The sequence below is a fragment of the Mandrillus leucophaeus genome, unplaced genomic scaffold, assembly GCF_000951045.1.
Source record: "Mandrillus leucophaeus isolate KB7577 unplaced genomic scaffold, Mleu.le_1.0 Scaffold539, whole genome shotgun sequence".
Lineage (NCBI taxonomy): Eukaryota > Metazoa > Chordata > Mammalia > Primates > Cercopithecidae > Mandrillus > Mandrillus leucophaeus.
Genome location: NW_012105797.1, coordinates 279,708 through 298,431, shown reverse-complemented (window position 1 = coordinate 298,431; position 18,724 = coordinate 279,708). Strand labels below are relative to the sequence as shown.

The 18,724-nt window shown below is 38.0% G+C and overlaps 1 protein-coding gene across 4 annotated transcripts in view; it reads left to right on the top strand.

Moving 5' to 3' along the window:
- USP33 (ubiquitin specific peptidase 33) overlaps positions 1-18,724 on the top strand; it is a 69,521-nt gene that overhangs the window by 16,944 nt on the left and 33,853 nt on the right. For 2 of the 4 annotated variants that reach the window (XM_011997363.1, XM_011997366.1), the window contains exons 1-9: positions 1,259-1,300; positions 5,304-5,435; positions 5,618-5,671; positions 6,109-6,171; positions 7,648-7,800; positions 10,902-11,004; positions 12,952-13,021; positions 16,892-17,005; positions 17,690-17,768. In XM_011997363.1, coding sequence (XP_011852753.1) covers positions 1,259-1,300; positions 5,304-5,435; positions 5,618-5,671; positions 6,109-6,171; positions 7,648-7,800; positions 10,902-11,004; positions 12,952-13,021; positions 16,892-17,005; positions 17,690-17,768 — 810 coding nt within the window. Of the gene's footprint in view, positions 1-1,258; positions 1,301-5,303; positions 5,436-5,617; positions 5,672-6,108; positions 6,172-7,647; positions 7,801-10,901; positions 11,005-12,951; positions 13,022-16,891; positions 17,006-17,689; positions 17,769-18,724 lie in introns of those variants that run through there. The other 2 variants (XM_011997365.1, XM_011997364.1) reach the window with 1 other exon arrangement.

The following is an 18,724-nucleotide window of genomic DNA, read 5'->3' as shown; positions in this document are numbered from 1 at the left end:
ACCAGCCTTGCATCCCAGGGATGAAGCCCACTTGATCATGGTGGATAAGCTTTTTGATGTGCTGCTGGATTCGGTTTGCCAGTATTTTATTGAGGTTTTTTGCATTGATGTTCATCAGGGATATGGGTCTAAAATTCTCTTTTTTTGTTGTGTTTCTACCAGGCTTTGGTATCAGAATGATGTTGGCCTCATAAAGTGAGTTAGGGAGGGTTCCCTCTTTTTCTATTGATTGGAATAATTTCAGAAGGAATGGTACCAGCTCCTCTTTGTACCTCTGGTAGAATTCGGCTGTGAATCTGTCTGGTCCTGGACAATTTTTGGTTGGTAGGCTATGAATTATTGCCTCAATTTCAGAGCCTGTTACTGGTCTAATCAGGGATTCAACTTCTTCCTGGTTTAGTCTTGGGAGAGTGTGTGTGTCCAGGAGTTTATCCATTTCTTCTAGATTTTCTAGTTTATTTGCATAGAGGTGTTTATAGTATTCTCTGCTGGTAGTTTGTATTTCTGTGGATCGGTGGCAATATCCCCTTTATCATTTTTTATTGCGTCTGTTTGATTCTTCTCTCTTTTCTTGTTTATTAGTCTTGCTAGCAGTCTATCAATTTTGTTGATCTTTTCAAAAAAACAACTCCTGGATTCATTGATTTTTTTGAAGGGTTTTTTGTGTGTCTATTTCCTTCAGTTCTGCTCTGATCTTAGTTATTTCTTGCCTTCTGCTAGCTTTTGACTGTGTTTGCTGTTTCTTCTCTTGTTCTTTAAATTGTGGTGTTAGGGTGTCAATTTTAGATCTTTTCTGCTTTCTCTTGTGGGCATTTAGTGCTATAAATTGCCCTCTGCACACTGCTTAAATGTGTCCCGGAGATTCTGGTATGTTATGTCTTTGTTCTCATTGGTTTCAAAGAACATCTTTATTTGTGCCTTCATTTCGTTATTTACCCAGTAGTCATTCAGGAGCAAGTCGTTCAATTTCCATGTAGTTGTGTGGTTTTGAGTGAGTTTCTTCATCCTGAGTTCTAATTTGATTGCACTGTGGTCTAAGAGACAGTTTGTTATAATTTCTGTCCTTTACATTTGCTGAGGAGTGCTTTACTTCCAACTATGTGGTCAATTTTGCTTACAAGAGCTCCTGAAGGAAGCACTAAACATGGAAAGGAACAACTGGTACCAGCCACTGCAGTAACATGCCAAAATGTGAAAACCATCGATGCTAGGAAGAAACTGCATCAACTAATGAACAAAATAACCAGCTAACAGCATAATGACAGGATCAGATTCACACATAATAATATTAACCTTAAGTGTAAATGGGCTAAATGCCCCAGTTAAAAGACTGGAAAATTGGATAAGAAGTTAAGACCCATCAGTGTGCTGTATTTAGGAGTCCCATCTCATGTGCAGACACACACACAGGCTCAAAATAAAGGGATGGAGGAATATCTGCCAAGCAAATGGAAAACAAAAGAAAAAGCAGGGGTTGCAATCCTAGTCTCTGATAAAACAGACTTTAAACCAACAAAGATCAAAAGGGACAAGGAAGGCCATTACATAATGTTGAAGGGATCAATTCAACAAGAAGAGCTAACTATCCTATATATATATGCAGCCAATACAGGAGCATCCACATTCATAAAGCAAGTCCTTAGAGACCTCCAAAGAGAGTTAGACTCCCACACAGTAATAATTGGAGACTGTAACACCCCACTGTCAACATTAGACAGATCAACGAGCGGAAAGTTTACAAGGATATCCAGGACTTGAACTCAGCTCTGCACCAAGTGGACCTAATAGACGTCTACAGAACTTTCCACCCCAAATCAACAGAATATACATTCTTCACAGCACCACGTCGCACTTATTCCAAATTTGTTTTTGTTTTTGACACAGGGTCTTGCTGTGTCACTCAGGCTGAAATGCAGTGGTGTGATCACAGCTCACTGTAGCCACCATCTCCTGGGCTCAGGTGATCCTCCCACCTCAGCCTCATGGGTAGCTGGGACTATAGGCACGTGCCGCCATGCCTGGATGATTTTTTTAAATTTTTAGTAGAGACGAGGTCTCACTATGTTGCCCAGGCTGGTCTCTAACTCTTGAGCTCAAGGAATCCTCCTACCTTGGCCTCCCTAAGTGGTGGGATTATAGGCGTTAGCTACTGTACCTAGCCTGTTGGCTACTTTTTAAGATTTTCTTTTTTTTTTTTTGAGACGGAGTCTGGCTCTGCGGCCCAGACTGGAGTGCAGTGGCCGGATCTCAGCTCACTGCAAGCTCCGCCTCCCGGGTTTAGGCCATTCTCCTGCCTCAGCCTCCCCAGTAGCTGGGACTACAGGCGCCCGCCATCTCGCCCAGCTAGTTTTTTGTATTTTTTTAGTGGAGACGAGGTTTCACCGGGTTAGCCAGGATGGTCTCGATCTCCTGACCTCGTGATCCGCCCGTCTCGGCCTCCCAAAGTGCTGGGATTACAGGCTTGAGCCACCGCGCCTGGCCAAGATTTTCTTTTTATTACTAGTTTTAAGCAATTCGTTTTTGATGTGCATGGTGTAGTTTGTGTGTTTTGTGCTGAGTTTAAATTGCTTGTGGATCTATAGGGCTCTAGTTTTCATCAAATTTGAACATTTTCCCCCATATCACTGATGTTCTGATTTAATTTTTAAGATTAAGATTCATTCTATCTTTGTTCTGTCATCGGTCCTATTTCTTGGTTTCTTCTTTTTCTCTTCACTGTGGGTCAGATTTTCCTTCTTAGATAGCCTGTCATTTTTTATTGGATGCCAGTCATTGTGATTTTCACCTTGTTGGGTACTGAATTTTTCATTCCTTTAAATGTCCTTAAGCTTTGTTCTGAACACAGTTCCTTCAGAACAGTTTGATCCTTTTAAGACTTCTTTTTGAACTTTTTTTTCTTTTTTTCTTTTTTTTTTTTTTTTGAGATAGTCTTGCTCTGTCCCCAGTCTGGATTGCAGTGGCGTGATCTCGGCTCACTGCAGCCTCCGCCTCCTGGGTTCAAGCAATTCTCCTGTCTCAGCCTCCTGAGTAGCTGGGACTACAGGTGCACACCACCACGCCTAGCTGATGTTTATATTTTTAGTAGAGATGGGGTTTCCTTGGCCAGGATGTTCTCGATCTCCTGACCTCGTGATCTGCCCACCTGCCCTCCCAAAGTGTTGGGATTACAGGGTGAGCCACTGTGCCTGGCCCTTTTTGAACTTTTTAAAGGCAGAACCAAAGTAGCCTTTAGATTAAGGATAATTTCTTCCCATTATTGAGGCAGTGCCTTTCTGAGTACTTTATTTCCTCTATTATGGTGTCTTTCAACTGTGGCTGATGAGAATACAAACAACCCTTAAAGGCTTTGAGAATTGTTTTACCCTAACCTTTTCTGTGGTTTTTTTCTCTGGGTTGGGGTAGTCTAATCACATGGCATGCACCTGTAGTTGTAGCTACACGGGAGGCTGAGACAAGAGGATGGTTTGAGACCAGGAGGATGAGGCTGCAGTGAGTTGTGTTTGCCCTGTTGTACTACAGTGTGAGTGACAGAATGAGGCCCTGTCTCAAAAGAAAAAAGAAATGTTTGCACTATTAACCCTAAGAGTAGTTCCTGGTGAATTTTGTGCATTGCAGTGTAATAGTGAATTATTTGATTTGATTTTGTTCAACTTTTTTTTTAACTTAGAAAAAGGTATTTACACAAACCTGCATGTTGTGCACATGTACCCTAGAACTTAAAGTGTAATTAAAAAACGTATTTACTAATGTGTTAATATTTCTGCAAATTTATTGCAATGGGTTTAAAAGGCAGACAGAGGCCAGGCGCAGTGGCTCACACTTGTAATCCCAGGACTTTGGGAGGCTGAGGCAGGCAGATCACCTGAGGTCAGGAGTTCGAGATCAGCCTGACCAACATGGAGAAAGCCCATCTCTACTAAAAGTACAAAAAAATTAGTCGGGTGTGGTGGCGCATGCCTGTAATTCTAGCTACTTGGGAGGCTGAGGCAGGAGAATCACTTGAACCTGGGAGGTGAAGTTTGTGGTGAACTGAGATCACGCCATTGCACTCCAGCCTGGGTAACAAGAGTGAAACTCTGTCTCAAAGATAAATAAATAAATTAATTAATTAATAAAAGGCAGACAGACACTCTTATATAAGCTATAGGGTAACAAAGGGGTTGTATGTAGTTGTAAAGTATTACATAGACCTGCATAGTTTATTGAATAACTTATAAACCACAAAAGAAATTAAATTTACAATGTTTCTGAAGTTCAGACTTTTAAACTGTTTTGTTCTGTCCTAGCAAATTCTTAACTTTTTTTGGGAAAGTGTTCTCAAACCTCAAAGCTGAATTAAGAGCTTGAAAAACGCTGTTAGTGAAAAGATACAACCAAAAGATCTAGAAATACCGAATTAGACTTGAGACCTTTGTTTGGAAATCACTCACTTTACTTGAATCAAACGCTGTGGAATCAGTAAAGTTTGCATCTCTTAGCCTTATATGCAAATGAAGCTAATAATGGCACCTACTTCAGGGGTTATAAAGATCATGAAAATGGGGTTCTCAAACCTGGAGAAATTTTGTTCCCCGGAGGATATAATTTGTTACTGTCTAGAGACGCTGGTGATCAGATCTCAGAGTGGTGGCAGGGCTGGTCTGTCTCTTGTGGATAGAAGCGAGAATGTTGCCAAATAACCTACAATGCACAGGACAATACCTCACAGCAAAGAATTATCTGACCGTAAGTGTCAGTAGTGCCGGGATTGAGAAACCCTGATGTAATTTAATGCCTCTCCTGGTATAAGGCCAGGATACCAGATGATTTAATTTATGCCATCAGTAGGTGGTCCTATTAGTAGAAAAATGAAGCTTTCTACTTGAAGTTTTTTTTTTTTTTTTTTCAACTGGTAGTCCAGCCTAAGGATTAGTTTTTTTTTTTTTTTTAGAAAAAGGATAAAAATGCTTCACAATTGAATAACGTGAATATTCCCCCTTTTTATCTATAAAAAGTGAAATGAGAGTGGAAAAGCAGCAAAAGTCATGGAAAAACAAACTTACATTTATTTATAGATGTCAATTTTAATAAAATGTTTATGTAGTAGAGAAATTTCCAGTGTTCAAATTAACTTCAATTCTGAAAACTCATCTATGTTTGAGAATACACTTTTACAGGGCAAACTTATAAACATATCATTCTTATGTTATCTTTTAATCGTTTTTAATGTGTTAGCATTTTAATTTTTTTATTTTTTTGGAATCTTTGCAGGCATTATAAGCATTCACTTATTAATTTTTGTGTGTGTGTTACTTTTCCTATAGGTGTTACCTCATTTTGAAAGTCTTGGGAAACAGGAAAAAATTCCTAACAAAATGTCAGCTTTTCGAAATCACTGTCCACATTTGGATTCAGTTGGTGAAATAACAAAAGAAGATTTGATACAAAAATCTCATGTAAGAAACAGGTTTTTTCTTCCTTGAAAAACTTCACTTTTCTCTTGAATATGTAGTTTTCATAAATTGTTATAATACTCTATGAGCCATGTTTTAAAAATATGTATGATGTCAGTGCATTAGTGAATTGTATGTGTTTGTGTCAATATAACCAATGTTGTCTTTTTTATTTCTTTTTATAGGGTACTTGTCAGGATTGTAAAGTCCGAGGACCGAATCTTTGGGCATGCCTGGAGGTGTGTACTGTTTTTTCCTGAAAAGATTGCTATGATAATAATAAATTTGTATCTGAATAATCATAACCAGAAAATTTTTGACACTTAAAGTGATTTTTGTAAATTAAACTTGCTTTTAAAAGGTCATTATTGATTACAAAAAATAAACTTTGGAAAGATCTTAATTTATAGTGCTTTTGCAGTTTTTAGTAAATCACTCAGGTGTTTTATGCTTGCCTTTTATTAGAAATGACATAGCTTTTAGCTTAGAAATATATCTTCTGGTTTTATTTTGTGCCTGGAAACATTTGGTTAAATTTTATGACTGGAAAGTCATTTACTCATTGAGTTTAAAACAGGTAATCCAAACTTAATTGTAAATATAATTGTAATGCTGTTATAAATTTACATGTATATTATAAAGTATCTTATTTTTCTTCCTATATAATTATTTATAGAATAGATGTTCATATGTTGGCTGTGGTGAATCACAAGTAGATCACAGCACCATACATTCTCAGGTATGTATATAAAAAATTTAATGGAAGACTTGTTAAAAAAGTACCTGAAGGAAAGGGAAGGCCAGTATAACATTATTAATTCAAGTTTGCGCTCTAAGTTAAAACTTCACTTACATTCTCCGTGAAAGGTAGGGAAGGGAATTGCTAGGAGGATGAACGTTAAAATGAGGTTGTGATTAAGAAAGCACTGATTTCAAAAGCATACATCCGGCCGGGCGCAGTGGCTCACACCTGTAATCCCAGCACTTTGGAAGGCTGAGGCAGGCAGATCACCTGAGGTCAGGAGTTCGAGACCAGCCTGGCCAACATGGCGAAACTCCGTCTCTATTAAAAATTCCAAAAAAATAGCTGAGTATGGTGGCAGACACCTGTAATCCCAGCTACTCGGGAGGCTGAGGCAGGAGAATTGTTTGAACCTGGGAGGCGGAGGTTGCAGTGAGCCAAGATTGTACCATTGTACTCCAGCCTGGGCAACAAGAACGAAACTCCATCTAAAAAAAAAAAAAAAAAGTGTACATCCAGACATCTCCAGATATTTGGAGGTGATAGCTGGCGTATTAGGAGGTTGAAGCCCGAGAGAGAATGGGTACTTAGATTTATGAGATGGCCTGGCTAACTTCTTTAAGTCTCAGCTCATGTCATATTGCCTTTTCCTGCACATCATCCTAACTGGACTCACCTTTCTGCTTTGCTCTGCTTGTTTGGTACTTCTCATGTAACTCTGGCATGCCTCTTCTATAGTGTTATGTAGACCTCCCATTCTAAATTTCTCTAAATTCAAGAAAACAAGTTTCTCGAATGAGTGTGTTTTAAGATGCACATTGATACCTCTACAGCATCAACTGTTCTCAACCAGGATTCCTCTAGAGAATTAATTAAGCCTGAATACCCAAACTCAAAGGCATCATTGTATATCATTTACTTCTTTCCGTGCATCTAAAATGGTACTTGCTGTGTACCACCCTTGGGAGAATTGAGAAATTAGTCACTTAGATCATTTTTTGTAGGGCTTAATTCTCTAGCGGAACTCTGGTTGAGAAAGGCTAGACTTTTATCTTACCAGGATTATATATTCTATATTGCTAGAGCTGTTTTATGCCTTGACTCATGTCATTTGTGTTCTTTTGTCATTCTGATTTCTTAGAGTAGTTACTAGCTATTGTTAATTATTTTCTTGTGTTATATTTATTTGCAGACTGCAAAGCAAGGTCTTATACTCTTCCATTTATCTTTTTGTATATGAATAGTGAGGGGAAAATGGCAGAGTAATTTCTAGAGTAGGCTTACATATTGTTACTGTTCATTATACCTTAGAAGTTTATCTAAAGAAATTTTTTTTTGGTATTCTAAACTGGCTTTTGAGTACATTGTTACTCATCAAAGACCAGCAGTTTATCTTCTGTTATCTTTTGAAGAACTGTTTTCAAGTATATGTAATTTTGGTTCCTCTTTTCCCTCTACTGTGAAATGATATAGGAGACAAAGCATTATCTAACTGTGAACCTTACCACTCTTCGAGTATGGTGTTATGCTTGCAGCAAAGAAGTATTTTTGGATAGGAAATTAGGAACTCAGCCTTCATTGCCTCATGTAAGACAACCTCACCAAATACAAGAAAACAGTGTCCAGGTAATAATCTAGATCCACTTAGTTAAGCTGTAAAACATTCAGGTAATACTTTCAGAATTTGTTATGTAGCTAAAATTTTAAAAAGGAATACTGCCTAACCTGTACTTTGAAAATTTCTGTAATGTGCCTTTTTTCTCTCAAATAAAGTTCTTATGCTCCCCTTTCTTGTGTTACTTAGACTGATAGATTAGGGTGAGATTGAAGCCCACCTGTCTGAAGATGGAAAAGCCCCTAATGAATTTTTAAAGTTTTTTTTTTTTTAATGACTGAAGTAGTCTTTATCTTTTTCTGGTAAATCTGATTCCAAGAAAGGTGGTAGGCCTTCTTTGATAGGGAATGACAGTTACTAATTCAGCTCTCTGCCTCATTCTGTCCTCCCTTCCATCCCCTTTTTATTACTGTGAACATTTTACTTATTATTGAAAACAAAGTAGAATATAATGAAGCTTAGCATCAGTCTTTGGTTAAAGATTTTTCTCCCTTTGGGCTGGGCGCAGTGGCTCACGCCTGTGATCCCAGCACTTTGGGAGCCTTAGGCAGCCAGATCACGAGGTCAGGAGATCGAGACCATCCTGGCTAACATGGTGAAACCCTGTTTCTACTAAAAATACAAAACATTAGCCGGGCGTGGAGGTGGGCGCCTGTAGTCCTAGCTACTTGGGAGGCTGAGGCAAGAGAATGGCATGAACCTGGGAGGCAGAGCTGGCAGTGAGCCGAGACTGCGCCACTGTACTCCAGCCTAGGTGACAGAGCGAGACTCCATCTGAAAAAAAAAAAAAGGTTTTTCTCCTTTTGGATCGAGAGACTTAGAAAATGTACAGGTTTCCTCACAGAATTTATCACTTAATTTTCAGAATTTTTAACTCATAGAAAAATAGGGAAAAGGAAATTAACTTAAAATAGTTGGCCTCTTATTCTGATCATCGTTTGATCAGAATTTGATCAGATTTGATGAAGAGCGAGTTTTTTTCCTCATGTGGATTATAGAAATCACATATTTCTGTATTTGTTCACTGATACCAACTCTCAGGTTTTTCTGTTGTATGTTTGTATCACATTCTTATGGTAGACATTTGTGATAATAAATTTGCTTGCCTTACACATGATATAACTTAAGGTGGCTAGATTTTAGTCAAAGAGTAATTTATTGCATTTTCAATTTCTCAGTTGAATGACTTTAGTTAATTATAACCATTACTATTTCTCCCGCTTATACCTATTTATCATTCACAAACATGTTTAGTCTTTTTCAGAAGTCCAGGTAGTATGAAAATGGCAGTTTTATTGAATCCTCTTACATTATTAACAAAAGTTTGTCCCACTGAAGTTATCTGAATGGTAATAAGTAGAAAAATTAAAAAAAAGAAAAAAGTATAATGTTATGACCAAAGTTTAATCACACAAGAAACTAATAATCTATAAAGGCAAAATTATCAGCATCACTTACTAGAGAAGTAAGTTAAATAAGCTGTCTGTTGCCATTTCTACCAGAAAAGATCAAGATTACAAACTTTAATTAATGTTGAATCTGATAGAAAAAGTATACTGATACTTTCCTGATGGCTTGTTAATAATTTTCTGATGACTTGTAAATATGTTAACACATAAAAGGCATAAACTTAATTTCATGCAACTTCCTTATGATCCCATTGTTGAAGAAATTATTCAGAAGAAAAAAGTTGTTCAGATAGATTTATTTAGTAGACTAAAACTTATATGCTGTTTGAATCCAGTTTACCACAGGATATTTGCAAAATAGTAAAATATTGGAAGCCATACAAATATTAATAAGATTTTTCAAATAGACACTTTTTCTAGATAGTAAAATTTCAAGTGATTTCTTTTAAGCCTCTGTACTTGCATGCATTTAGATATTTTGTAGTGAGCATGTATCTTTTTAAAAGCAATTACTTTATAAAAACAAAATGGGAGTATGAAGTCTACTCAAATGTCCAGTCTCTACAGATGTCAGGAAAGTAAAATGGTTAGGAATTAGTGCATATGCCTGCATTTTAGAGGTAAAGTAAGGTTATAATAACTTGGAGAACCAGAGTACATGCTAAATTTGTGCTGCTATTCAGTTTCCTTCTCTGTTTGGGTGTTGCTGAATGTTGGTTCATTGTAGTTCAAGCTTCTGATACTACAAGAGAACTTTCAAATTTTGATTTTTGTTTGTCATCTCTGAATTTTTTAAACTGTAGCTCAAAGTTTTTTTTAAGTGTTTGCTAGCATTTGGGTAACAGGTTATCAGTTGCAACCTCTGAATCAAGCCAATTGTTGGAAATTAATATTAGAATATTTTTAAAGTAAGTGCTTGAACTATTTAATATGCATAAAATCATGCAGGCCGGATATGGTGTCTCATACCTGTAATCCCAGCACTTTGGGAGGCCGAGGTGGACGGATCATGAGGTTAACAGATCAAGATCATTCTAGCCAACATGGTGAAACCCCCTCTCTCCTAAAAATACAAAAATTAGCTGGGCGTGGTGGCATGCACCTATAGTCCCAGCTACTCAGGAGGCTGAGGCAGGAGAAGCGTTTGAACCTGGGAGGTGGAGGTTGCAGTGAGCCGAGATCATGCCACTGCACTCCAGCCTGGCAACAGAGTGAGACTCTATTTCAGAAAAAAAAAAAAGTGTGCAAAGTAAATATAGTAATATCAGGAGAGATTGTAGAAGTCTACAGATAATGTGTTATGATGAAAAACTTTTGCCTTTTTCCCTGTAGAAAATTAGATCTGAAAAGAGTGTAGGATAGCGTCCTTCAGAGGTCTTTTTAGCTATGTGACTTTTTAATGTCACATACTTACAGTTATTGTGGAGTTTTAATTCAGAAAATTCAGTTATAAAAAGTGCCTTTTAAACTCAAATACGTATGTTAATAAAGTGGGGCTGACATTGCTATTATCTAGGGTAGATCCTTATTTCCTTTAAAACAGAAATGTAAGTTTACTTTAATTGCTAATACCACAAATTCTTATGGTTCCACTATTAAAATAACATCTCAATTTTTATGGTATAGATGTTATATGTTACAATTAAAGCTTTTTTTAAAATTTAAGGATTTGTTCAAGTGTGCTCTCTTTTTTTGTTATCAAGGATTTTAAAATACCCAGTAATACAACATTAAAAACTCCTCTGGTTGCTGTATTTGATGATCTGGATATAGAAGTGGACGAAGAAGATGAACTTAGGGCAAGAGGTAAAATAATCCTGTGTAACCCTTGTATGGCACTGCCCGTTTCTTTAGAAAACCGTATAATATAAAAGTTTCAAAATGTGGAGGTAAAACGGGCTTGATAATTACAACAAAAGGACTTTGAAATTTGGCCTAGTAAAATTTTATTTGCAAAACAAACTTTTGGTTTCTCTGGTATCAGTTTACCAAAGCTGGGATCCTACTTACTCTTTTGCAGTTGAACCTTACGATCTTTTTGCTTAACTTGCCTTTTGAGGTCTGTTTTAACAGTGTTTCTCAACTCCTTTTTCTATTGTCAGTGATGGGGAGGTATTAGATATTAAAGTATTCCCTTAGCAGAATTTTCAGGGGAAAACATTTGGAAAAAGAATCAGGTGATACACTTCTCCCTTCTTGCCCTAAATTGAGAACCAGTCTATTTGGATTTTCCATGTTCTTTTAGGCCCACTGTTCTTAGTATAAACTTAAAATTTTCTGTTTTATAATTGATGCTAGTGGTATATTGAATGTATATTTAGATAATTATCTGGAAATTAACACTTTCATTTAAGCTTGACGTGACTAATTTATAAATATTTTATGTATTTCCCAGTTTTAACCCATTAATTTAGCCCACACTGTTAATTTTACTGGATACTTATCAATAAGTGATAGTTCAGTCTCGTTTTAGAGGTTTTTAGAATTTTAAATTTTCTTCATTTTGCTCCAAATCCAAATAGCATTTATAACTTTTTTTTAGTATTTATTTCATCTTTTAATAATGAAAGTAAACTGATGAAAGTGAACTTGACTATATATGGAAGTGATAAGTCATTCAATGGCTTCGTTTCGTATTAGCTTGAACCATATGAAATTGCCGTTTTTGTAGATTGTCAGCAGTATCCTATGGTTCAACCTAATTAATACTACTTTCTTTTTTGTTTTTGTTTTTTTTGAGATGGAGTCTCGCTCTATTGCCCAGGGTGGAGTGCAATGGTGCGATCTTGGCTCACTGCAAGCTCCGCCTTCTGGGTTCATGCCATTCTCCTGCCTCAGCCTCCTGAGTAGCTGGGACTACAGGCGCCTGCCACCACGCCCGGCAAATTTTTTGTATTTTTAGTAGAGATGGGGTTTCACCCTGTTAGTCAGGATGGTCTCGATCTCCTGACCTTGTGATCTGGCTGCCTTGGCCTCCCAAAGTGCTGGGATTACAGGTGTGAGCCACTGCGCCTGGCATAAATACTACTTTCAATGCAATACATTGAAACGGAAAGGAAAAGGATGTTTATCATTTATCATGACATGAGTTTTTTTGCATTGTCATTAAACTATTTCTCAAAATAATTAAACTTTAGTTATAATAAATGTAAAAGCCTCAATTAATGATTTTTAAAAACATCTAGTCTTAAATGTTAATAGGAAAGGCTATTCTTCCTGTGCAAATTTCAAAGGTTGAACTGTTTAAGCCTTGAACTTATGTAAAACTCAAAATTTTGGTGATTGTGGCCGGGCGCCGTGGCTTACGCCTGTAATCCCAGCACTTTGGGAGGCTGAGGCAGGCAGATCACGAGGTCGGGAGATTGAGACCGTACTGGCTAATGCAGTGAAACCCCGTCTCTACTAAAAATACAAAAAATTAGCTGGGTGTGGTGGCAGATGCCTGTAGTCCAAGCTACTCAGGAGGCTGAGGCAGGAGAATGGCGTGAACCTGGGAGGCGGAGCTTGCAGTGAGCCGAGATTGCGCCACTGCACTCCAGCCTGGGCAACAGAGCGAGACTCTGTCAAAACAAAACAAAACAAAATTTTTGGTGATTGTAAGGCTTCCAAAAGTATGACCTCTCTGAATTATTCAAGTTGCTGTATTGTATTTCTGTGGTCCTTAATATAATTTGGGAACCATATTAATGACCCCTAAAATTGAGTCATTTTGCTTTATTGAATGATGACTTCATGTATATTTTTTCTTAATAGGTCTTACAGGTTTGAAAAATATTGGAAATACTTGTTACATGAATGCAGCTTTGCAGGCTCTTTCTAATTGGTAAATAGAGAAATTAATTTTGTTTTGTTTGTTTGATTTTTAAAGTTATTTTTTGAGCACAAAACCATGCAACTATAGTAGTTGACTAACTCTCAAGGTAGAACAGGCAAGAATCTGGTTTGGGACATAACCCATTCTTGTCCCAATGATGTTACTCTATGTATGCCTGTAGTTTCTTGAGGCTGCTGGTCCTTGTGTAAACCCTGGGTAGTTGTGTGTCTTTGAGCAAGTTATTGTTTCTTACATCTAGAAAACGAAGAGTGGGAACTAATTATTCAGATCACTTTTAATTCAGAGATCTTATGAAAATATTTTATATTTTTTTGTAGATGGAAAGCCTTTAATAAAGGAGTCAGATTTTTTTTTTGTAATCATAGTCTTACAAAATAGGTATGTCAGGTGGTTTTACTCTTAAGTTTGGATGCATTGAGTCAGGTGATATTACCCTTTAAATTTAGGTGCATTGAGTCCGAACCAAAATTCAGAAATCACTGACTTTGACATTACTCTTTCTCCTGGATTAAATTATAGTGTAGTGATTGGAGATTGAACATATGTCTACAGGTTGAGTATCCCTCTTATGAAATGCTGGGAATCAGAAATGTTTCAGATTTTTCTGGATTTTGGAGTATTTATTTGCATTATACTTACTGGTTGAGCATCCCTTACCAAAAATCCAGTATTTGAAATGCTCCAATGAGCATTTCCTTTGAATATCATGTTGGCATTCAAGAAGTTTTGGATTTTGGAACATTTTGGATTTTGTATTTTGTATTAGGGATATTAAACTTGTACTTCTTCCCAAAATAATCTAATTTTTGTTGAGACATAATATTTTGCCTCCATAAATATTTTGCCTTCAGTTTTCTTATGTTTCATAACCTTGTGAAATAAAGATAACCCAATTTTTATTAAGTAATCAGAGAACACATCTTTGAAGAAGAGACTTTTTTTTTTTTTTTTTTTTTTTTTTAGGCTGGGTCTCACTCTGTTGCCCAGGCTGGAGCGCAGTGGCGCGATTTTGGCTCACTGCAACTCTGCCTCCTGGGTTTGTGTGATCCTCCTACTTCAGCCTCCCGAGTAGCTGAGACTACAGGCACGTGCCACCAAACGTGGCTAAGTTTTAAATTTTTTGTAGAGATAGGGTTTTGCCTTGTTGCCCAGACTGGTTTCCAACTCCTGGGCTCAAGTGATTCGCTTGCCTCGGCCTCCCAGAGTGCTGGGATTATAGGCATGGGCCACTGCGCTCGGACGTTAAAGAAGAGACATTTAGGCCAGGCGTGGTGGTTCACACCTGTAATCCCAGCACTTTGGGAGACTGAGGCGGGTGGATCACGAGGTCAGGAGTTTGAGACCAATCTGGCCAACATAGTGAAACCCTGTCACTACTAAAAATACAAAAATGTAGCCAGGTGTGGTGGTGTGCACCTGTAATCCCAGCTACTTGGGAGGTTGAGGCAGGAGAATCATGTAAACCCTGGAGGTGGAGGTTGCAGTGAGCCAAAGTCACGTCATTGCACTCCAGCCCAGGTGACAGTGTGAGACTCCGTCTCAAAAAAAAAAAAAAGAAGAGACATTTACTCTGAAACTTGAGGAATAAGTATGAGCTGGTTGTTTGAAAGGATGGGGAGAGCATTCCTAGCAAAATGCTCCTTGTAAGCAGCCTTGGGATGGGAAAGAGCTTGACACATTTGAGGAACTGGAAGAAAATCTGTGTGACAGGGTACAGTAATCATAGGGCTGAACGACAAGGGTCTAGGTTATGTAGGCCACATTAAAGATGTAGGTCTTTATTCTCATAGTAGTACAATACCATTGAAGTGTTTGTATAGTAGGGTAGCTAATAATCTATATTTTAAAAATATTACTGTGGTTGCCCCGTGGACAGTGAATTGGAGGGGGAAGAGAGTGGAATTTGAAAGACCAGCTAGGAGACTATGATAATGATTTAGGCAAGAAGTAGTGGTAGTTTACATCATCTAGGGTGGTAGGAAAAGAGTGAAGGAATTGGAGATAAACATTTTTAGGAGGATGATTGATTGATAGGATGTGGGTAGAGAAAGGGAGAGGAGGTTCAAAGTTTAACAACACAATCCTAAGAGACCTGTAGGTTGTTGCTATTGTTATTTTTATACAGATAAGAAAACCAGACACAGAAGTTTAAATAACTTTGCCAATGTAACCAGCTAGTAAGTACTGGCGGAATTCTGGTTTTTGTTTTTTGTTTTTTTTTTGAGACGGAGTGTCGCTCTGTCGCCAGGCTGGAGTGCAGTGATGTGATCTCAGCTCAGCCTCCTGAGTAGCTGGGACTACAGGTGCCGGCCACCACACCCAGCTAAGTTTTGTATTTTTAGTAGAGATGGGGTTTCACCGTGTTAGCCGGGTTGGTCTCGATCTCCTGACCTCATGATTCGCCTGCCTCGGCCTCCCAAAGTGCTAGGATTACAGGCATGAGCCACAGCGCCCGGCCTTTTTTTTTTTTTTTTTTTTTTTTTAAAGTTAGAGACAGGATCTTACTCTGTCACCCAGGCTGGAGTGCAGTGGAACGATCATGGCTCACTGCAGCCTCGAACTCCTGGGTTCAAGGGCTCTTCCTGCCTCAGCCTGCCAAGTAGCTAGGACCACAAGTGCATGCCACTGCTCCCAGATAATGTTTTAAAAGTTTTGTAGAGATGGATTTTTGCTGTGTTGCCCAGGCTGGTCTTGAACTCCTGTCCTTGAGTCATGTCCTGCCTTGGCCTCCCAAAGTATTGGAATTACAGGCATGACCCACCATGCCTGGCAGGGACAAAATTCTGAATCTGAGATTTTTATGTGTATGTTTGTTTTTGTAGATCTTTTGTTGATTATTGCACAATACTGCTTCCATGGATTTACTTTGTAATTCCTCTGATTTCATTGAAAAAGATGTGGCTGATACGATTACACTATTGGTGGCTGGGTGTGGTGGCTCATGCCTGTAGCACTTTGGGAGGCTAAGGTGGGAGGATTGCTTGAGCCCAGGAGTTCTGGAACCAGCTTGGGCAACCTAACAAGACCCTGTCTCTACCGAAAAAAAAAAAAAAGGATTACACTTGGCAAAGAGATGGCTTAGTAGTTATCTAACTGCCTTCATAGGGGGTTTGGTTTATGTAGGTCAGAATTTGGTCCTTTGCCCAGTCAGTTTCCTATAAATAGATTAATGGAGATTCCCTCAAGGTAATCAAACTCATCACAGACTATACTTCCTTATAAATTGCTAACTTGAGCCACCAACAAATGTTAGTACCAAATAATGGAATGTAGAAGGCTGGAGGAAGTGCAGGTTCAGTTGAAAGTTAAATTTTTATCCTGTTCAGTTTGGGCATTTGATATAAATCTGAAATTTAGATGACATGGTTGACTTTATATAAATTTGACGATGATTAGAATATGGTTGAAAATTTTAGATCGCCCAGGGAAGAAAAGTATATAGGGAAAAGTCATAGGATCAAGTCCTGAGGAATCCTTACATTTACATGTCTGGGGCCAAAAAGAGCAATAAAGAGGAAAAAGGAGTTTTAAGAGGTAAAGAGGAAAAGTAGGAAAATGCATACAATAGCCCAGAGAAGATTTGTTCAAGAATGAGGGCATGGTCGTCTGTGGCAAATGTTACTGAGTGGGGACTGAAAAGTGTATCTGGCAGCATGGAGGACTCTTGATATGGTGGGGCCAAATCTGATTTGAAAGGACTGAGCTCTTTATGAAGGAATGAAAGTGAAGCTGTAAAAGGGATCAAAGAAAGAAATGACAGCTATAGGGATGTACGTGTTGTCAGGTAATTGAATGACCAGAAATATAATCAGTATTAGCTTTGACTCCACTCTAACATTTTTCTCTTTTTAAAATTAGCCCACCTTTGACACAGTTTTTTCTTGATTGTGGAGGATTAGCACGAACAGATAAGAAACCTGCCATTTGTAAAAGTTATCTCAAACTAATGACAGAGCTGTGGCATAAAAGCAGGTATGTAACTTAATATACTTTTCTTCTTTATTAAACTTTTAAATGAATATTATAAATATTTAAAGGATGCAGGTCCATTTATGGAGCCAGAAAAAAGTAGAAGACAGATTTGAGACAGCTTTGTTTCAGGCATGTTACATTTGAAGCTGAATGTAAGGTGTCAGAGAAGTTTTAGAAGCAGATGAAGGTGTCATGAAAGTCTGGAAGTATTTGGACTGGTGATACAGTGTTGGAATGTTAAAGCTGCTGTACAGCTGCTGTTACTGGAACTTTAGAGTTTTATATTCAGGAGTAGGCATTCTCACAATGATAAAATCAGACCCGAAATACTATATGAATATTTTCCTGCTTATGTTTATTTATTCTAAAGTTTAGCATTAGGATCACAGTTTACTGTAATATGTTAATAATTTTGTTTTAGAACTATTTGGGAAATTTGCATTTTTGAAAAGTCATGGGGTGAAGCATAATCATTTAATTGAGGGAGTATAGCAGTAAAATATCACTTAAAATATCAAGGATAAGGTGTTCTGATGTGCCTGTGGAACATATTAGGCAGTTTTGAATGATTTTTTTGAAATGTAATTTTCAATTTATTTAACACTTTGAATTATTGGTTGTTAATTTTTAAAATAAAAATTAAAAATAACAAAAATTACTCTTTAAAAATGTTTTCTTGCTCAGGCCAGGATCTGTTGTGCCTACTAATCTGTTTCAAGGAATTAAAACTGTAAATCCAACATTTCGGGGGTATTCTCAGCAGGTTAGTTTATTGCTTTTCTTTTGTAATTTTAATCTAAATAAATTTTGAAAATGCCATTATGTTTTTTTTTTGGTCCACTTATCTTTTGGGGTCATCACTCCTTGTGTCTTTCTTTTGCCAAGAATAGTAACCCTTTTTCTTGTTTATTGTTTATATTTTTTTCAACTTTTCTTTATCTTTATCTTTTTTTGAGGCAGAGTCTCGCTCTGTCGCCCAGGCTGGAGTGCAGTGGTGCAATCTTGGCTTACTGCAGCCTCCAGCTCCTGGGTTCAAGCAATTCTCCTGCCTCAGCCTCCGGAGTAACTGGGATTACAAGTGTGTGCCACCATGCCTGGCTAATTTTTGTATTTTTAGTAGAGATAGGGTTTCGCCATGTTGGTCAAGCCGGACTTGAACTCTTGACCTCAGGTGATCCACCCTTCTTGGCCTCCCAAAGTGTTGGATTACAGTCATGAGGCACTGTATCCAGCCTTTTTTTTTTTTTTTTTTTTTTAATAAGAGTGATAATGTCTCATTATGTTGCCCCGGCTGGTCTTGAACTCCTGACTCAAACGATCCTCCCTCCTTGGTGTCCCTAAATGTTAGGATTACAAGCATGAGCCCCTACATCCAGCTGAAGTTGACCTTTGGATCATCTTTAGTTTATTAAAATTTTTATCTGACTGGGTGTGATGACTCATGCCTGTAATCCCAGCACTTTAGGAGGCCAAGGTAGGCGGACTGCTTGAGCCCAGGGGCTTGAGACCAGCCTGGGTAACATAGGGAGACCTCATTTCTAAAAATAATTTAAAAATATGTATCAACCGGGTGTGATGGCTCATGCATGTGGTCTCAGCTACTAAGAAGGCTGAGGTGGGAGAATTGCTTGAACCTGGGGGATCGAGGCTACAGTGAGCTGTGGTCATGCCACAGCATTCCAGCTTGGACAACAGAATGAGACCCCATCTCAAAAAAAG